At 40.5% G+C, this 20,740-nt stretch overlaps 1 protein-coding gene across 1 annotated transcript; it reads right to left on the bottom strand.

Moving 5' to 3' along the window:
* Positions 1-391: 391 nt before the first annotated feature.
* Positions 392-20,607, bottom strand: ST13 (ST13 Hsp70 interacting protein). The gene is made up of 12 exons (XM_038173504.2): positions 20,353-20,607; positions 17,018-17,075; positions 15,666-15,735; positions 15,500-15,570; positions 14,850-14,916; positions 14,280-14,364; positions 10,834-10,944; positions 9,388-9,490; positions 7,325-7,441; positions 6,571-6,634; positions 5,440-5,540; positions 392-2,197 (listed from the first exon to the last, which is right to left on the bottom strand). Exons 1-12 carry the CDS (start codon positions 20,460-20,462, stop codon positions 2,069-2,071), a joined length of 1,086 nt encoding a protein of 361 aa, XP_038029432.1. The 5' UTR covers positions 20,463-20,607; the 3' UTR covers positions 392-2,068.
* Positions 20,608-20,740: the final 133 nt, after the last annotated feature.

The raw sequence follows: 20,740 nt of genomic DNA, 5'->3' as shown, positions 1-20,740 counted from the left end.
GTAGCTTCCAACTTTTGACTAGTCATTGGTAGACAAACACAGGCAGCTAAGAGGGAGTAAGAGGAAACTGTTGGGAATGAATCTTTTAAGATTAATTCATGCACAGCACAGATGCACCAGCCTGAATGAAGCAGAAGCTGGGTTTCAGCCTATACTGAGGGGTGACCTACTTCAGGTGTCTCCCCTTGGGAAGAGGAGATCAGAATATGACCAAACACCAGGCACAAAGAAACACTCTATCATAGCTCGCGTTCACCTGCTCATGAAGACAAGCCCTTAAGCACTTAGTTCTGATTTAAATCACAAGGTATATATACACTTCAATTGAAGCATTCCCACATTTAACTTCAGCAAAATAAGTTTATCAGAAAGTTACACAAACCCAAAAAGCTTTATTTTTCAAAACCATACTTTATTTTTAAAGGCTACTAGAAGTATTCAGAACTATATTTCTTAAGCAAAAAGATTCACATTTCATTCTGCAGGGTCATTAATATGAGAAAAAGCATTTGGGGGGTTATTTTTTGCAATTGTTTTTGAGTTCCTACACCAATCCACATTTTTAATTAAAAGTGGTAACAGTTATGGCTTTAGATACAGAATTACAAAAGGTAACACGTGAAGGTTGTGACTCAAGAAGGAAACAGACAATTATGATAATTTTTCCACGAAAAGGTAACATTTTAGCTAAGACAAACAGAGGCAACAATGGTCTTTATGGGAGACAAATCCACTGAAGATCAGCAGCACAGAAACTGCTTGAAGGATACCCATGCTGTTAATTCACAAGTGTTAGAAGAACATTCTGTCTGCTCCAATTACCTCACCTTTTCCTCTGTATTCTATGCCTCAAAAACATGGAAGTTTGAGACCACAACAGCCCCACTCTCCCCCTTTTTTTTTTATTTTTTAAGAAAGGGATACAACATAAGATGGAAGACTATGGTATGTGGTGGAGGAAGAGCCACCATCTCTAAACAGACAGCAGGACTTTGGCCAATACATTTTATCTGTAAGCACGTAAGGACTCAAACCGATTCAGAACCCAGAGCTGCAATTTTGTTGGGTATTCTTCCCATCACTGATTTTTAACTCTGTGTTTACTTGTTCTGGATGGCTTGCATGCAGTGAGACAGAGGTAGTGATGGGAACAAGATTCCTTCCCTCAAGTTTCCAAATAAATGAAACCTGGTAAGCATGCCCCAAGGAAGGGCAAATGCAACCAGCGAGGACCTGCCAACTGGGAAAGGCCAAGAGCATGAGTACAGACATTAAGCTGCTCTCCCATACCCAGGACTGATTTAAAAAAAAAAGTTACGTGAAGGTGCTGGACAAGAATTGAGCAAGTAACAAAACCTCTGTGGCCTCCACAATATGTACTTCATGCCAGGTTGTGCAAAGGATAGGACAGAACCTTCGCTGCACAGTTGTGGTGATCAAAATACAACATTATTTGCAGTACTGCCAGAAGTTCCAGTGTGTAACTAGCTAGCATGGTTACATTGATCGTTTTAATAGCTATATAGTCAGTCACTCATTTAAAAAAAATAAAGACGTGTTTTCAGAGAACTCCTTTATCCAGTTAATTCTTCAGACTTGTCCCACCTTTGCTACTTGTGACTAGGCCAACATTTCTGTCCTAACTGGATTAAGACAGACTTCAACTGTTAAGCTTCCTTCCTTTTGGTTCACTGAGGAAAAATAACTAAAAACAACAAAAAACCCACCACCACCACCCCAAAAAGAGAGGGTTTTACTTTATGCTCCTGGAATACTACAATCTCTCACAGGAGCTTTCACTCAAAGGAAACTGTCTTAATACTTACAATAAAAGGTTGCAACTCTTTGACAAGGAGGCATGGTTGAAACTAGGTCACCTGAATATAATTTGAGTGCTATGAACCAATCACTGAATAAAGTCAACACGTGGGGCTAGAGAGCAGTTCTCCTTAGAACACCCCATTTCTCTTCTTGAGAAGATCAGAGGTACAATGGTTTGTTTTATTGCAACACTGGTTAGCCAAATCAATCCTTCCCATCCAGATATGATTTTTATGAACCAGGGATTTTATGGTTTACTGCCAAATTTGGCAGACAATTTACTGATGAGATTCATGACCTTGGGATTGTTCTGGTACTTGGACATATTTGCTGGATTCTGGGCAACATCTTGGAATGCAACCATAACTTCTGGATCCTGCAGGACAACAGAAAAAGCAAACAATTAGGGCATTTAAACAAGAAGTCTACAAAAGTTACTGCTTCTGTGGTTCCAACACAACCACTTGTCTTGCTCTGCTTTTAACATGGCAAGTCTAAACCAGAGTTAATAAATAAAGGTCTCCTAAAGAATACTCAAGGATGCAGTGTATGCTGGTAATGCTGTATCAGAAAACACCAGAGCCATTACTGGACTTGTTACAGTGAAAGTATGATGTGTGAGAAAAGGGAGAGTTTTTTTTGCCTAGAAAAGAAGCTAGCAAATGTAGCCACAACTACTGAATTATTTTTGTTCAAGTATCTTCAAATGCATCTTGAAGGAGGGAACAGAAGCTCTGTATGTGTATCAAGCATGGCAATGTAATTATCCCCCCCCATGCAATAGCTGCTACTCATTCCTTTCACCCCTTTTCCTACTAGCAGCAGAAACTTTAACCTGCTGGACTGTGAACAGATGATTTGGCAATATTTGGCTTTTTAAAATGCATCTGATTCTCAGTCATTCTCCACCTCCTCTGGGAAGTCACAACTGGAAGAGAATCTTCTGTCTCTCATCACAGTGCTGCACTGCACTTAATAAACACATTCACATATATATTAAAGAAGTTTGGTGTTCTTTTGACCAGTGTCACCTTCCCCACCCAGTATGAGAAGTGCTAATACTTTTTTCTGTATTTCTAGTACACCTTTAGCCTCTGTTGAATTAGAATTATTTTTACTCATTTCACATGAGTGTGTTCTGAACAATGTCCTTCAATAAATCCACATGGGCTGATTTTATATCTCAGCCTGGGAAAACATTTCCATGATAGCAACTTCTGCATGAAAGACTCAAGTTTTCTTTAGTCCAGCAAAAACACAAGCAGCTTATTATGTCCAGTATATAACTGTAATTTCATCTCTTGTTCTTTCTTGCACATTTAAGTAGTTTCACTAAAGGACACAACCTTCCCTAGACTCCTATTCTATTGCTATCGCAAAATTATTATTTGGAAACCATCAAAACCCAAGTGGTGTCCGCAGAGCTGTCTGTGCTACAATAATACCACCACATATCTGTTGTAGCACCAGACACAGACAAAAGCTGCTTAACAAGTCTGGTCCAAAAGTTGCATTTAGTAGGTGTGTGCTGCAATGAAATCACCCACATGGTTCAGTCATGTTTTTATACATGTTGGGAACTGAAAGAGTCAAGACTTATCTTTTGTTAGATGGAATTACAAGCGTGTTATCTCCCTTTTCAAAAAGGATCTGCAAAGTCTTATGAAAACTAGGACAGTAAAGTTTAGTAATCAGGCATTGGATATATTTCCTTCACTTTACAGGATTCGTATGAAAACAGATGGCTTTCACAAACCCAAACTTCCCAAGCTGCTGAATTCAAAATAGGCTAGAAGACTATCAAGACCATGCTATATTGTTAAATCTGTCTTTCCACCTGCATATGAATAAACAGTAACTTCTGTAAATACATCCATAAGCAGCCATATCTAATTCTTTGGTTGCTTCTACAGAAGGTAAGCTCAATTTGAAAGCATAACCAGTTAACTTGGGCATGCTTCAATGTAAGCTCAAGGTGAGCAGTCTCAAAGGTGAGGAGTTAACAGTCACAAACTCAGAAGAGATTTAACCTCAGTACTACAGTTTCAGCAGTAACTCACCATGAAAAGCCCCTACACATGGTCAGCTGAAGTAACACCTTAAGATTAATGACTTGGGACAGACTAGGGTGAATCCTTATCTTTTTTTTTTTCAAAACCTCATAAACAGCATCAGTAACAGCTATCAGTTACCATCATCCTTAAACACAACCCATAGTTGCACTGAGCAGCAGCAAGTCAAGCAGTAAAAACTCCTGGCTTTTAAGACTCTATCCTGCACTACTGATACAGAGAGGCTAATATAGGCAGACATTTCAGGAAAAGAAGGTAGTGCAGACACATAGGTCAAGTGTTAAATAAATCACAGCTAAATTTAAAGTCTGTGCAAAAGTCGATGGGACGCTCAAGGCTTAGCTAACAGGTTCTGCAAAAAACACTGCCAACACATGTTCTTACAACAGAGTACTATAGTATTTCAGGGTATCCATAATCAGCATGCAACGGAGCCTTTTTAAAGGCATGTGGCAAGCACTTAACATTTAATTGCACTTCAAAGCTGCTTTCAGCAACTCCCATTTCAAAGGCCTGTACCACAGCATAAATGAGCCAGGTAATGAATGCAACTGCATTTTTCTGTTTGTTTGTTTTTTGTTTTGTATGGTTTGGATCCAAGACAACATTGCTGCCATAGCAGCTCAGGTAAAAGGTGCATTTCCAAACACCAGCAACCACTAAACTAGGGTAACCCATAAACTTTGGCATAGCAAGTGATGCCTTTTTAAGGATTTCAGGGCATACCAAGTAACAGTCCCTCGTGATGCTTTTATTAAAAGGCTATCATAGCTGCTCAATGACCTGAGAACATCACATAACTCTAGTTTAACCAGAGCAATTCAGAAAAAAACACAGCAACATGCTTTTATATGGGACCACATTAGCATGCAAATACAACTACACAGCTCACTTTTTGCCTAGCCAACCTAATGCTGTCAGATGCGTTCTACTTAATCTGCTAGAATACATTTCTTGTGTAAAACTAGTCATGACACTTAGCAATTAAATAATTGAGCTACTAATCAAGCCCACTGGGGAAGTAGAGTTTCTGAGCATGAATTCAGAAAGTGCCGGATGTAGAACTATACTGATACTATTTTGCCTCTGGCAAAAAACACTTGGGCAATTCTCCTCTCAACATTACTGCAATATATTGCATTGCAACTATATTAACAGTAATTTGCGCATAATTATCTCACCACGATGTGTACACATTCAAAAAGGAGCAACTGAAGTATACTGTGTACAAAATAACTGTTCAAGAGACTCAAAAAAAGATAAACTCCTCACAGCATACAGTTTTGTCTCTTGTATGCAAGTACCGGGTGGGGGAAGGAGGGAGACACAACATGACATCTTTAATTAAGTTCCTGTCAATCTGACAAATAGCTAACAGATTCCAGACTGTTTGGTGCCACACATGCACAGAAAGAAAATTTCACAACAGAAATAAGCAAGCACTCCCCACCGCTCTCCAGAAGGTCACATCTTTCTTCCCTCAGCTCACAGGAGCTGTTCCTCCCTCATTCCGAGCATTTAGCTTTGATTTTAATCAAATACTCACCTGCATGGCCGCCAGGACTTCTGGATCACTGAGAATCTCATTGAGACCTGGCATACCTGCCATTCCTGGCATACCTCCAGGCATAGCCCCAGGAAATCCACCTGCAAACACAAGACACAAGAATGCATGAGAAAAAACATTTAATTCAGCTATACAGGAGCTCACTGACAGAGACCAAAACGTCCTTGCTTTGCCACACCTCCAACACCTTGTCTTCCACAAAGCTACAGCTGCTCCACTGAATGCAAAGCAGGGGCATTGGTTTTCTGTGTGTGAGGACCTGCATCTTATTTCATACATATTTTTAACCCAATGAAATAGGAGGCTTGTAATTAGTGTGAGTGCCTAGCACCTTATACACAAATGCAGTGATTTTCTCATCAACTTAAATCAGGTACATCCCAAGTGTAAGAAACAGATTTTTGAGTGCCTGAGGTGAACAACTCAGGACTTACTACTGCTGCTTTGCTTTTGCCCTAGGCTCATTCCAACTTCAGCTGGAACTTCAATTGTTTCTCCCCAACTCGTTATACTCAAAAATAATATGAAAACGCCGATCCTCATGGAGCTGTTGTTTCTCCCCAACTTATTATATTCAAAAATAACACAAAGGCTACTCCTCGTGGAACTGTTCAAAAACTGCACTGCCTCCTTTGAGAAATCATCCTCTTCAACAATAGCTTCCAAATATCAGTTTTCCCTAACACTCAACCAATTTTCAGCCTTAAAACTATTGTTCTTAAGCAAGACAGCTCCAAGCCACACTGAGTAGTTTATAAAACATTTTATATTATTTTTTCAGCAAATATTAAGCAAACACTGCATCTTTGTTTTCTCAGCCCTAAACCCTTTCACTCTGAGTGAAAAATCCTTTCACCCTCTCAATACTGACTCATCATCTATTTACTACCCAGCAACTACCCAGCTGTTTGAGAGAAAGAATCTGATCCTCTTCCCACTACTGCTCCAACAGTTACTTGGAGACAAGTTTTAAACTTCTTAAGAACATTTTTTTCTCTCTCAGTCTTGCGAAGAAATACTATGAACTGTGGTTATAATATGACATATGGAAAAAAACACACAGTCACTTCTATCTCAAGTAAGAAATAAATGGTGCTTGAAAATACACACCTGGGAAGCCACCTGGGAAACCACCAAATTGAGCTCCTCCTGCCTGTCGCCTTGCTTCTTCCTCCTATAACGGAAAGCACATCATTCCACACAAAGCAATGGAACTGCAGCCTGTTTTCTACTGATCAACTGGTTTCAGGAAGAGAAATAGCTGAGACTGCTTCATGGAAGTAGGCTATGGCAATAAGCAAATGTGGTTTTGTATGTAGTGCAGTACTTCAGACAAGAAATAGTGGTCTATACTTACTTTGGTACGTTTCTTTGGATAAGTTATGCAGAGTGTGTTTTTACTAAGCATGAACTGAATGATCAGTTTTAGCCCATTAACTTTTACAAAACACTCCCACCCATAACACATGCTGTAAAAATATATTAATAAAGCTGAGAAAAAAAAGTCAATGCTGTCAGGAAGTGAAGAAGAAAAGCAAAGGTTTATTTTGAAATTAAAAGCTCCTACTTTGGGAGACACGGAGACATGAGTATTAAGTTAAAACTATTCTTGTATGGTCAAACAGTAACTGAATTCTTGAAATTGTTGGATTAGTAGAGATACCAGAACCTGTCTTTGTCATAAACAACAGATGCGGTACAAGGCCTTAATCTCCAGTATTCATTATTGGTCAAGTAACACAGACAGAAAATATCACCCTAAAATATAAGATTTAAAATCAATTTTCCTGTGCAATTAATTAAAAAAAAAAAAAAAAAACTATGTCACTCTCCACATTATTAATGTCAAGGCTTAAATAATCACCCTTTGTGCTCTCTCATGCTCCTCTCGTGCCTTCTTCACTCTTTCCATCCTTTCCTTGATTTCTTTTTCTTCGCGCTTCCGTTCATATTTTCGGCGATGTTCTGCAATTTTCTGAGCCTGTTACAATAAATAGCAGCATTTCAGGTACGTTCTAGTACACCACATAACGTATTTCAATATAAAACACACGTAAGTGTAACCAACTGTTTTACCAGCTCTTAAAAGTAAGATTTGAGTTCACATCCTAAAAGCCCCCTTATTTCAGGGCGTACATGCTATTTCCTCTCTACCACAGTCCGTTATTAACGTATACTAGGCCCTTGCAGGATTCACCAGACCCAGGCACTCTAGTCTAGTACCTTCTTCCCGTACAGCTCCAGGACTTACACCACACTTAGAACTTAAACACATTGTTCCACATTCCTTCCTGCTTTTATGCTGAAATACCATTTTTTCCAGGGCTAACACCAAAGAATTGCCCATGGAGAATGGAATTTTCCCTGGTACAATAACAGGAAGCATAACTCCCCCTGCACAGACAGACCTGTTAGTCAGAGCTTTTGCTGTTCCAGATGCCTTGGCAGCATACACAACTGGACTCAAGCAGACCAAAGAAAAGCTGAACCAAAGCAAGAGATGGCAGATGGGGAGCAAGTATCTTCCTATCTTCTCAAAGGTATCAACTCTGCAGCCCCCATGGAGGAGACTAACAACAAACTCCCTAAGATTCCTCAATCAGGAATCACTTTAATAATAAAACGCTAACTGCAGCATTATTTTCCTGAAGCCACAACGTATTCTTATATAACACCGCAAAACAAAAGGTTTGTAATTTTACAAATTGCAGAGCTTTAATACCATACATGACAAGTACCCTGTGACATTCCCATAAATAAATAAATAAATAAATATATATATATATATATATATATATATAAAAAAATAAATCGAGGTCCAGGAACAGAAATACTATTACAAATTACAGCTATAAGCCTCTCTTACACACAGATACTCTTCTGTTCTGCAGCTTCAGCTTCCTTCACAGCGTATTTACCTGCTGTGACATGGGGGTCCTCCATGGGCTGCAAGGAGATAACCTGCTTCACCATGGTCCTCTCCACAGACTGCATGGAGATCTCTGCTCCAGCAGCTGGAGCACCTCCTCCTCCCTTCCTTCTTCACTGACCTTGGTGTCCACAGGATTGTTTCTCTCACCTCTCCCCCTCCTCACTCCTTTCACAAGCTGTCACACAGCATTTTTTTTTTTAAAGCCCTTTCTTAAATTTGTCATCACAGAAGTGCAACAGACTCAGCTTTAACCAGCAGCAGGTCTGTTTTGGAGCTGGCTGGAACTGGCTCTGCCCACCACAGGAGCAGCTCCTGGTCTCTTCCCACCGAGGCCACCCCTACAGCCCCTCAGCCCCACCCTCCTGCAAACCTTGCCACATAAACCCAACAGAATGCAGGAGTTGCGATATGTAATCCGTGAATGCCTTTACAGGAATATTTAAGACATGAAAAAACAGCCTACTACCAAGTCTTGCATGTGTTACACAGATGTTCTTCATCGGAACGATACTGCGGTGAACCACCTGAGAAAAGCTGAAGCCCAGTCTCACAGAGATTATGCTGCCCTCATGGGGTGGACTAATGAAAGTAACACAGCCAAGAATACTTTGTAAAACACGATTAGGAGGAAGCTATGATCAGTTTGGAAACATTTTGGGAGAAAAAAAAATCCAGAACAGCAAGAGAACACTGTGATAACAAAACGTTTTTAGCCTAGATTCTAAAATGCTTGGTGAACTTCAACTATTTCAGATTTTTCAATTAAGAAGGAAGGTATTGTTTCATAGTTCAGTTATATGAGACCTAATTTGTAAACAGAGCCATAAACAGCTGTGATTGAAGACACAGAAGCATTTATAAACTCAGTTTGAAGTGTCAGATGAATGCTGATGCTGACACGTGGACATTCCTATGTCACAATGAATATCACAAGAATTTCAAAGACACCTCTAAAACAAATAGGAGAGGGACTTCCATTATCCTTTCCCACTTACTCTTGGTTGCACCTCCTTCAGCATGGCACTAGCATCTTCATCATAATCCAGTTTACAGGCTAATGCAAGATCATGAGCAGCCTCCTCCCAGTGACCCAGAAGTCTGGAATTCAGAAGAAAAAAGCAAATTGAACTCTAGGTATCGCTCAGGGTATGTATAACCATGTATCATCCAATATTTTTTCTGCAGCTATGGAGACTTCTAGAAGTTTCAAGTTAATAATCACAGTGTTTTCTGTAACACGTGATTTATAATGCTATAAAGGATATTTGCTTGCTTCTTCTATACCTCCATAGTAATTGTTGCATTAGGTAAAAATCAAGAAGAACTAAATCAGCTACTGTCATTCTTTGCTACAAACAAGAACAGTCTACCAGGGAGAAGGTACCCTGCCTATAAACATGCGAAGCACACTAATAAACGTTCTGCGTCACCAGGTGAACACTCGGTGTGAAACTACAAGGTCAGTGTTCTGTACAACTCTACCCCACTGCTAAATCAAGCTTACATGCGCCTGGTTTACTCAGCACTTACACATCCCAGGTAACTGCCTGCATCAGGTCTTAGTTGAAGAGGTCATAAAAGCTACTGTGCAGCACTACTTCTTTATTCATTAAGACAAACTTGTGATAATCAAAGGTTTAAGTGAATGATAAGGGGTCAAAGCACTTCAGATGACTGACAGGGCATTAATCCAGACTACGCTGCAACTTTCTCATTCTTAGGCTTCATGCTGTTTATTAAAATTGTAGCCCTTATTTAATAAACACTGTTCAGAGTAATTCATGTATTAATTAGGAGTTCTATTAACGCTTACTCCTTCCACTTTTATACAGAGTGAAGGAAGCATCCCCTTATTTCTTTGGCTGATGTATTTTCATTTCAGAAATAATTTAACTACAGTTAGGGGGAAATCCTGCTGACATAGTGCAATTTAAATAATTATACTGTTCACTTAATACCACTCTTCATTTCAACAATTGGTTCCCTTAATAACTGGACAGTTTAATTTGCTACGTAAAAGAGCTCTAGGATCCTATGGAATAAAGGCAGCAGAGAAATACTTAGAATTATAACTGAGCCAAGCAACAAACAGAAGAGCACCCCAAAATAAAACCCACTCTATTCTAGAGCTTACAATCTTTAGCAAATGATTAAAAAATGCTTTACAGAATGACAGTAAGTCATTGGAAGATGGCTTATCAAGGAGAGGAGAAAAAATAAGAGTGCAGAAGGATTATTCTTAAGTCACCATCAATAAATCACCATCGCCCTTTTTTCTTCTAATCCATATACTTAGCATAATGGTTTCTAGGCTCAAAAGCACTGCTCTCACATACAAGACAGACACTTCACAGAAAAACGGAGCAAAGAAAAGTATAGAAAAAGTTGTTCCCTCCCGAGTTAAGTAAAGAGAGTTATCAAGAATGTTTGCAGTTCATTACCTATGCGCTTTCCCCCTCCATTTGTAGGTCTGTGCCGAGTCAGGATTAATCTTGATGGCTCTGTCACAATCTCTAATGGCAGCGTTTGGCTTCTGTAGTTTCACAAAAACACTGCAGGAACAAGAACATTTATTGTACATGTTAAAATGCCAAGTTACTAACTTAAGATGGAAATAATTTTTGATGACTAACAGGCGAGCTAATGAGATACATTTGAAAAGCTGAGTTCAAAAGAGATTTTGTAGTGATAACAGTGCCAGTGAAATTTAGTTTTCCCCCGATGCTATGTGAATCATTAGCAAAAAGTGCAAGCATTCAACATTCAGACTCGAGCCTTGCCTAGAAGAACAACTTTAATGCATAAGGAAAGGATAAGTGCAAAAAGCAGTTTGATTTCACAGTTTGCGGTCTATAGCCAATGGCAACTAACAAGTTTAACAAAATTAAGCTAGTATTACATGTTCCATGTTACATTGTCTTTAAAGTAACAGTAAGGGAAATAAAGCACTAATTATCACACTGAGGTTCTACCATTTTCATGCCCTCCTAGCCCCTGTAACGGGGGTCCTTGGATTTATAGCACCGTATTTCAGCTGCTTTCACAGCCTGTTCCTTAAGCTCCTCCATACGGAGAAGTCAACAAGCACAAAATCAAAGACAGCAATCAAGAAAGTAATCAAAATATAACATCATCACACTGATGTCTAAATCCACACTGGACCTCAGCTTGAATACTCTGTGAAATGTTGGTTCTGCTCCTCCATCTCAAAGATGGGTAGTAGAACTGAGAAAGGTCCCAAGAAATGCAACATCTTTAAAGCAGAGCTGCTCCCTCCTATAAAGGGAAACAGGTTAGAACCCTATAGCCTGGTACAGAAAACATCCAGAAACAAACCAAGAAACCACCAGAACTTAAGTCTATAAAAATCACAAGTAGTAGGGGGAACAACAAGGAATCTTTAGCAACTGACAGTTCTTTTACATACAAGAACCACCAGACAAAGGAAACAATGGTAGCAAAGGCAAAAGAAAGGATCACATCCTTCATTTAGTTAAGATTTCAAAAACCCTTGCTGCAGAGCAAATGTGAATTCTTATTTGTTCAGTGGGAGACTCAATAAAATCGTACCAAGACAAAGAAACAATAACTCTTGATGTTTAGCACGTTAAGTATAAAGGCATAGTTTTAAGTAAGTAAGCCTATGAGTTGTGAACCAAAGGCTGAAAAAACATGAGAGGTGACTATCATCTCAGTTCCCTTTTTCATATACTACTGGTTCATAGATACCTGAGATTGTCAACTACCAAGAGAAACTGAATGCTGGATGATGTGGGCTGTTTAAGCTCACCTGATACAACTGCTCTCTGTGTTAGGACTTGGACTATCCTTCAGAAGACTACTCATTATCAGACATGGCCATTGCCAGATGACAAGTTGTTAGGACAAGTAGTTAAAAAAAACAAACAAAAAACAGAACATGCAGCACATGGAGAGCTGCTGGCTTTGGATTCTGAAGTAACGCAATCACTGGCTTGCTGTATTTGCTACTACACTTTAATGACACATGAGCATGCACTATATTGATAATTTCAGGGGACCCTACCAAAGAGGGAACTCATTTCAAATGGATACAAAAGGCAAATACAAAAGGCATTAATCAAACAAAGGCTTGATTCCAGTTTGGGTCTGTAAATTGTGAAACTGTCTTTCCCACCAGTGCTGGGCCAAGAGAAGCCTATCCTAATGTTAAGGGTCTGGCTGTGAATGAAGGATTAGCTGGGATTTTCATTTTCTGTGTAAAGCAAGTTTTTTTGTTATTAATTGCTATCAAGAGCTTTTTGCTTTTGAAAATAGCAGAGTCGGAAAAAAAAAACAACAAAAACTGTACAAACCCAAAAAGTTAGCCTGATCCCCTCTCAGTTAAGGCTAATAACTGCAAGTTTTGCAATATACAAGCTTATCTAATTATTAGGGCTGTATGTCTAAGAGGTTCAGGTATTTCATACTTCATCTCTGTATGAAACACTGGAAAACATTCCTGAATTGGCCGAGTATTCAGTAGTCAAGATACTCCAAGTAAGAACATCTGCCCTTTTACATTTACTCAGAGGAGAAAAAAAAGGTGTCAGCAATTACAGAGTGCCTGTAACTTCATCATTAAAGCTTGTTATAAAACAAGAATAAATTCACACATTCTCCTAGTAACAAACACATGGACATCTCAAGGAACTATCCCAAACCTACACCTCACCAATGAGAGATGCTCCAATGCTGCTGGCGGTCTTAGAATATTGATAAACACAAAACAAAAACAAAGAAACAAACCCTTAAGCAACAAAAAACAAAACCTGAGTCCACCAGTGACAGGTGGATTACTCACAGCACTTCACTACTCACAGCTGTTACACTTTAAGTTTTACAATAACCTAGTATACTGTTTATTCATGTCTGTAAAAGAGGAAATGGAGGTCAATTTTAAACTTCTCCTGATGCTTACACTTCTCATTGCTAAAAAATCCCAGCCCTGAGAAGATACTGCACCATAAGAGGTTTTTAAAATGTTAACTATGATCACAACAATACCAAAAACTAGAGTACTGAGGTACACAAACAGTGTACACACAAAAACTAGGATATAGCACGTACAAAAGAAGCAGCCATTTACCAGTGAGGTGTAGTAGAACAAAAGAACTAAAAGACACTGAGCAATCACGTGGAAGTCATCAAAATTGAACAGAATGAACTTTCTTACTATAAAGATGATCTACTGAACTATCAACTCATCCATGCTTAGTGACTTGTTTTTGTGCAAAAAGTAAAGGAAAAAAAATCCATGGGAACTCGTGTTTCTCTAACACGCACATTCCTGGCCTTCCACAAGATTTAGGAAGATAAACGTTGGTGCATCATAGACAAGGACAAATCAAATTTGACATTATGCCCTCATTAACTCATTATCTGCAGTCTGGTAAATGTAATTTGAAATAAGGCTGATGTTGAATATTAGGTACATTCTGCTCAAACATAGGAGCGCTGAACAGAAAGAAATCTGCTTCTTTCTGTCAAGAAATACAGTTAGCAGGCACAACAGGGAGGGAATTTACCTAATCCATTTAACTTTTTAACTAGACAGGACATAATCCTAGAAGAAACTTCAAATGTTTCAGGCATTTGTGATCCAACATTATTCTAATTCAACACACAACAAGGCATAAACTACCACAATGTATTTTAGTACAGAATTTTGTTATTTGATCTACTATCAAGGCCCTTTAGATGGCTGCTTCCACAAATCCCATTAATCACACACAGGAGAAAATGTACAAAGTGTACTTTTCTTTCCCTTCCCTCTCCTTTTAAATTTACGCAGATCTTGCCAGCGTAATTTAAGCTCTTTAAGGGAGTAACAGGCAGAAACATAAATCACTAGTTTCTGATGACTCACCTTGCCCTCTTGGCATACAAGATGGCCAAACAAGGATTCAGCTTGATAGCATCTGTGAACAAGTCGACAGCCTTCTGAAGTTCACCTGAAAATGAGTACCAGTAAAGTTTCCATCATTAGGAAATGATTTCATCCAAGTTGCCAAGCCTGCCTTATCTTAAATGGAAGATGATCAACAAAAGAAAATCCAATTTGCAACATTATTGACGTATAAACTCCAAAAGGAGCCCTGGAGGGTTGGGGAGGGGAACTTTTCCAAGTTAAATTTGTCCAGTTGACTTCATATGCAATCACGTAGGAAGCACACAGCTTTTCACTGCATTAAGACAAACCACTAGAGACACTAATCACAGTACGTAGGGAAGTACTGTAACAGTCAGTTTATAATTAAGATGCTGCAGTACTTCCCCCAGCGATAGCCACATGGGGAAGACAGTTCTTTAAAAAGCCTTTATATGCTAGCTAGTTTTGGATATCCAAGAAGGTCCAAGATACTTCATGTTTGTTTCTTTTTTGGCACCAAATATTATGCCCTTTAATATATACTAGAAAACAACTAAAAAATATTACCTTCACTTAGAGCGTTGATAGCTTCCATCTTCTTTTCATTAGCTTGATCCATCATCTCTTCCGTTACCTAAGAAAATAAGCAAACAAAATGACACACACACACAGACAAAACCCAAACGCTAGAGCCCAGGCCAGAAGGACCACCAAAGACAGCACCAAAGGCGGCAGCTGCAGTTTTCTGTCTCTAGAATCCTTTGTTTAATTTAGGTTTAAATCAAAGTACTAAAACTATGATCTTTTTTGCTTTCATTTTGGAGACACTAGTCACTGTTATTTTAGCTGCAAAAGGCTCTCTTGAGTGTTCAACTCAGCCAAACAGCACTCAGGAGAGAGTTCAAATACCTTTTGGTAGTTGAATTGCGTTAGATTTCTACAGATCTAGTTTTCGTGTGCATTTTAATATTTTTGCTGTTGTTGTTTTTGTTTTCTGACCTTATTTTTCCTCACTCAACTTTTTGGTGGACTACTCTTGACAAAGAAAAGATTGTTGTTTTAAACCAGCAAGTGTTCCATTCAGGTCAAAGAGATCCAGAACTGCAGATGGGTACCTAGCTATGTAGTCCAAATTTCCCCCTCAGCTGCTATTCTCGACTAAATTCAAAACCTCTCTCCTTTCCTACTGCCAGAGCCATTGAAGGTATTGTGCTTACCTCCACGTTTTCATCTCCCATTTCTTGAGGGGCATCATTATCTGGTTCAATCACTCCTTCATTGTCAATTTCTGAGGGAAAAGCAAAAAGCAACTTCAGACTCCATCCACAAACAGAGATTTCTAGACTCACATTTTAACTGTGATATGCCATCTATTTTCCACACCTAAGTCACTCTCTTCACTTTCTGGCTCAGGAGATTTAACTGGCTCCTCTGGCTGTTCTTCTGCTTTGCCCTGAAAGAGAAATGTATTTGTAAGCGCACACTATTTCTGACTGATATGCTACTCCCAATCTAATAAAGAGCAATGCATCAGAAAATACAAAATGAATCTGCAAAGCATATGACTGCTCTGCAGCTGAACAGTTATTTTTAAGACAATTCTCCTTTCCTTTTTTCCTCCTCTGAGATTAAGTCTGTCACACACACACACAAATAATTCAGAACCCAAATCTTTACTCATGAACTTATATTATTGGTAAAGCCTGTCCTTCAAACTGTATAATTCAATGACCAAACACAATGATCCAGATAATACATACTTTAGAACCAGTGTTGCAACGAATACTAGCTAGCCACTGCAATCTTCCTGCCCTCCCCGACGCATTCTCTGGATGAAAAATTCTCTCCATCTAGTACTATTAAGCTAGGGTCCTTCACAAGGAAGGATAAGCTAGCATCAATGACTAAAATATTTCTTTATCTGTCAAGGTCAGAGATCTTTGCTACTTATACATACTTAGAATAATTTCCCATGTTTTCCTATCAACTTTTAATTACTTCTACTTTCCTCCGAACCCCACCACTTAGCACACCCTCCATTGTCACAGACACAAGCTGTTTGCCTTCCCGTTCAATGTCGCAGACTATACTCACTACTTACACACAATTGCCCCAGAGTTCTAGTCAGCCAGTATTGCAAGCAACCACTGTCTTGTTAAATGCAAAATAAAATCTCTTCTGCTTTTTCCAAGAATAATTTCAAGCTTGGAAAAATCCCGCTATACACATCTATAAGACTAATTTATTGTCTCCCTTAAAACAATAAGAAACAAACAACCCACACCCACCTCTTCCACAATGCTGTCATAAAAAGTTGACAATTTAACCGTTCACTTCATTACTTATTGTGCTTGCAGTACTTCTTGTCATGCAGAGATTATAATTTGAGCCACTAATGACAGCAGAAATGGTCTATAAACAGACCATGAGAACATTAAAAAAATAGAAACTCGAGTGTTTGCCATTTGCATTGCTGAGAACATCAGGCATTCAGGATGAAGGAAATGGAGCATGGTAACAATTGAAACAAACTGGAAAGCCATCTGTAACAAATCACTGTCTATGACACCCAATGGGTAGGCTTCAGACTGAACTGTCAAAATTATTCACCCCAGTGTATTCACCCACACTATTTGAGTGAAGTTTGATGGTAATTTTTGTTTCTCTCTTCATACCCAATAACATTTGGACTCTACAAAAGTTATCTTGCAGTTACAAAATTCTTTATACCTCACCTTACTTGTCTCATCTGTGGAGGTGCTGGCTGGAGCAGGTGGTATTGTGCCTCCCATGCTTTTCAACAAAACACAGAAGAGAAAAAAGAAAACAGTAAGATTATCAAAATAGTGGCCCATATTTTATTGATTCAAATCCTGCTGATAGTCTCAGCTTTCTGTTATGACAGAAAACATGATGATCCAATTCACTGTAAAAGCAGTAAAAATAGCACATGGCGTTCATGATTTCACAATGTAACATAACACACATTGACTCTTTCACCTAAAACTGCACTGTAACTTGTACTCAAGTGCATGACACATCACCCCCATCCATCCTTTTTCACAAGGAAAAGTTGCCTTTTTAGCAGAAACTGATTTTTTCCCTTAAAACGTAAGTTTTATTTCAAGTCCAAAATAGATAGTATTATAGCTATTACTGAAACTAGAATTGTTTTTGAAACAGAGTTCAAACAAGCTAACAGAACCACAATAGTCTAAAAAATGTCTGTTATCCTGATTTTTTTGGGGTCTAAAATGCTTATATAATTAACAGAAATGCTGTTCTCTATGCAGCATTTTTTTCTGCGTTGCAATATCCATGCCTTTTCACTGTAAGTTGAAGAGCACTTGTGCTTTCACTACACGTTTAAAAGCATTCTCTGTATAGCCAGCATTCTCTCAATATAGAATAAACTTCTATATTCTATCAACTTTGGGTAGCAGCCAGGAAGAAGTGCAGGCTGAATTCTCCAGCTGTTTCATGTAGCATCTAATCATATCTAATGGCAGGCTGCCACAAGGACTACCATTCCCATCCATTCTCTGCCCCACTTTCTCATCTACAGATAGATTTCAATTGCTCTGCCCCTACATGCTCCAAAAGGAGAAAAACAACAACAAAAAAACCCCACAACAATAAAAACGACGACACTTGAGTCCATCAACTCAGTCTCAGCCAAGTCACTGACCACACAACTGGTTCGACGTGATGCAGGGGAGAAGGGAAGGAAGTGGGCAAATAGGCAGGAGAAACTGGAAGGGCCCAGGAGTGTTTGCTTCCAGGAATGACTGCAACCCAAAACCACACAATTTGCAGAGAAGGAAGGGGAGGTGGCAGGACTCACAGGTCCTGGCACACTATGCTACTTCTAGTCTACATCAGGAGAGATATCAAGAAAAAAAATATCACAAGTTTTTTTTTTAAAAGGCATCTTCTGAAGCTATTAGAAAATCTACACACGTCCCTGGTATGTTGATACTGCTTTAGCTATGTTATACTCCAAGGACTGAACAACGCCAGGCTGATAAATCATTAGAGAGCTAAGCAAAAAATACTGCATGCATAGTAACTGCCCCTCCTAATTTTTACCCTTGCAGGCTGCCAGTCAGGCATGCAACTCTCCACACTTCTGTAAAAATCAAGAAATTTTCATCCTAGCTTCCTGAACAGGCAGTTCAAGAAAAGTTGGCCATAACTGCAGAAAGAAAAAGAAATGGGAGCTGTCTAGGGGAGCCTTGGAACTTCTCTTCTGCTGCACATCCAAAAAGCCTGCAGGACTCAAGTTTCAGAGCAATTCTAAATAATTGGTCTTGAGGTCAGCTTGTTTTTAAGTCTGGCACCTTGTTCAAGGCTGAAATCACCTGGTCAGTCTTCTCTGCTCTCTTCACATCCCAAAAGGCACCCTTTCCAAAGCTTAAAACAGTCTATGAGATATGTGTATGCATGTTAAACATGTACACTTATATACATGCCTTTTACATGCCTTTTTTTTTTTTTTACATGCATATATATTTATGCTATTTCACGAACAACTGAGGCTAAACAGTTTTATTCATAGTCCTTGAAAATTCTAAAGCAAGTTCCTCTAAAATCCTTCCTTAAAACAGTAGATGGTTACAATGGTTAAATGCATGGTAAGGATATGCAAAGTTTGCATATTTTATTTAACCTCAATACTATACAGATACACAGGATACTCTTGGAGAAAAATGCAAGTTTTTCAGGAGGCAAAGCTCAGGAGAAACTGAGTTGCAGCTCAGGAGAAACCGAGCTGTACAAATTGTGCACAACAACATTTGGAATCGAGTCTTTTGCTGAACCAGTTGTGCAATCCTGGTGACAACTCCTGGGAAGCCATCAGGACTCCATTGCAACAGGGACTCCAGACTTCTGCTGATCACGGTGACGAGAAGCGCTGCTGCTATGACTTGTTGGGAGAACTGCAGCTGTCACTTCTGCATCCACTTTTGGCACTCACAGCAAAGTTGCCTTTACAGACTAACAACAGGGTCAAAATCTACTTGAACGAAACAATAAGAACAACAACAAAACAGGCAGAAAGCCTGGTATGTGAATGAGGGGTTCTGTGCTTTACTTTTCACTAATACCATTGTTTCTTTTTTTAAGCACATTCCCCTTAATGGCTTATTTTGTACCAATTCATGTCAAAACATTTTTATTTGCATGCAATTCCAAAAAAAAAAAAAGTGACTTGAATAAAAGGGATGTCAAACTCCCTTGCAAACATTACCATGCAGCAGCAAATGCTTTCCACGCAGCTAGGCAAAATAAAGGCCAGCAGATAAGTGCGTGAAAGCAGCAGAGATGATCTAAGGCTTCTGATGCAACACTAGCAGCTAGCCAGAAATCAAGCTGACTTATTAATTAAGCTGAAATTCGCTCCGACTCTACTAGTGGCTAGCATCATTTTGAAACGCTGACTAAATTTCGTTGGAAACGTTAGCTTTGAAACAAAACTCAGCTCAGAATTTTGGTCGCCGAAACGTAAGAACGGGTTTCAGTGCCTTTTACTCACTGCTCTGAAACCATTTGCAACCCCACCTGGGTGATTACACCTCTGAGTTTTGGGCTCAGATGAGCCTGATGGATGGGATAAATCACTCAGGCGCTGCAGGTCCAGGGGAGGCTGTGGGATGGGATGAAACCCACCGGGTTCCCCCCCACCTGAGGCCAGGCTGGGCTGAGCTCCACGCAGCTCCCCGAGAAGGCGCAGCCCTGGTGGCTGCACGCCCCGTCCCGCCCCACACAGCCCGGAGGGGGCCGGGACCCCCCCAGCTGCCACATTTTGACGTGAAAAACCAAATCCTGACGGGAAAAACGCCCCCAAATCCCGGCTGCGGGCACGCAACTCCCCCAAACACCTGAGGAAAATCCCCTGGGGACCTGAGGGAGAGGAAGAACTTCGCGGGGAGGGGGTGGACGAGGCGCCCCGCTCGTTAACCGTCGGTTAACGGCTGAGCAGCCCTGAAGCAGCCGTGAAGCGGCCACCCCCCCTCAGCCCTCCCCTCACCCTCCCGCCCCCGGGGAGCCCGGGGTCCTGTCCCCGCACCTCTCGAGCCACTCTCGGAGGAAGGCGAGCTCCTCGCTGTGCAGCAGGGCCGGGTTCTGCTTGCAGAGCCTGACGAAGGCCCGCAGCTCGCTCAGCTTGCGCGAGTCCATGGCGGCGGCGCGGCGGGAGCGAGCAGGCGGGATGGCGGCCGCGGGCACGAGCGCACGAGCACGCGCCCACTCCCCGTGCCGGCCACTGCGCGGCGCCGCGGGACCCCTCAGCCCGCCGCCAGGCCCCGCCCCCCTCACACGAGCCCCCGCCCCCTCCGCGAGCCCAACCCCGCCCCCTTCTCCGTCGACCAAGCCCGCGCGGCGGGCGGAACGTTCTAGAAGCGGGGTGGCCGTTCAACGGCCGGCGGCCGCCCTGAGGCGCAGCGCGGCGCCTCAGG

Source organism: Anas platyrhynchos, chromosome 1 (assembly GCF_047663525.1).
Source record: "Anas platyrhynchos isolate ZD024472 breed Pekin duck chromosome 1, IASCAAS_PekinDuck_T2T, whole genome shotgun sequence".
NCBI lineage: Eukaryota > Metazoa > Chordata > Aves > Anseriformes > Anatidae > Anas > Anas platyrhynchos.
Note: the sequence above shows the minus strand (reverse complement) of the source record. Positions and strands in the feature narration are given on the sequence as shown.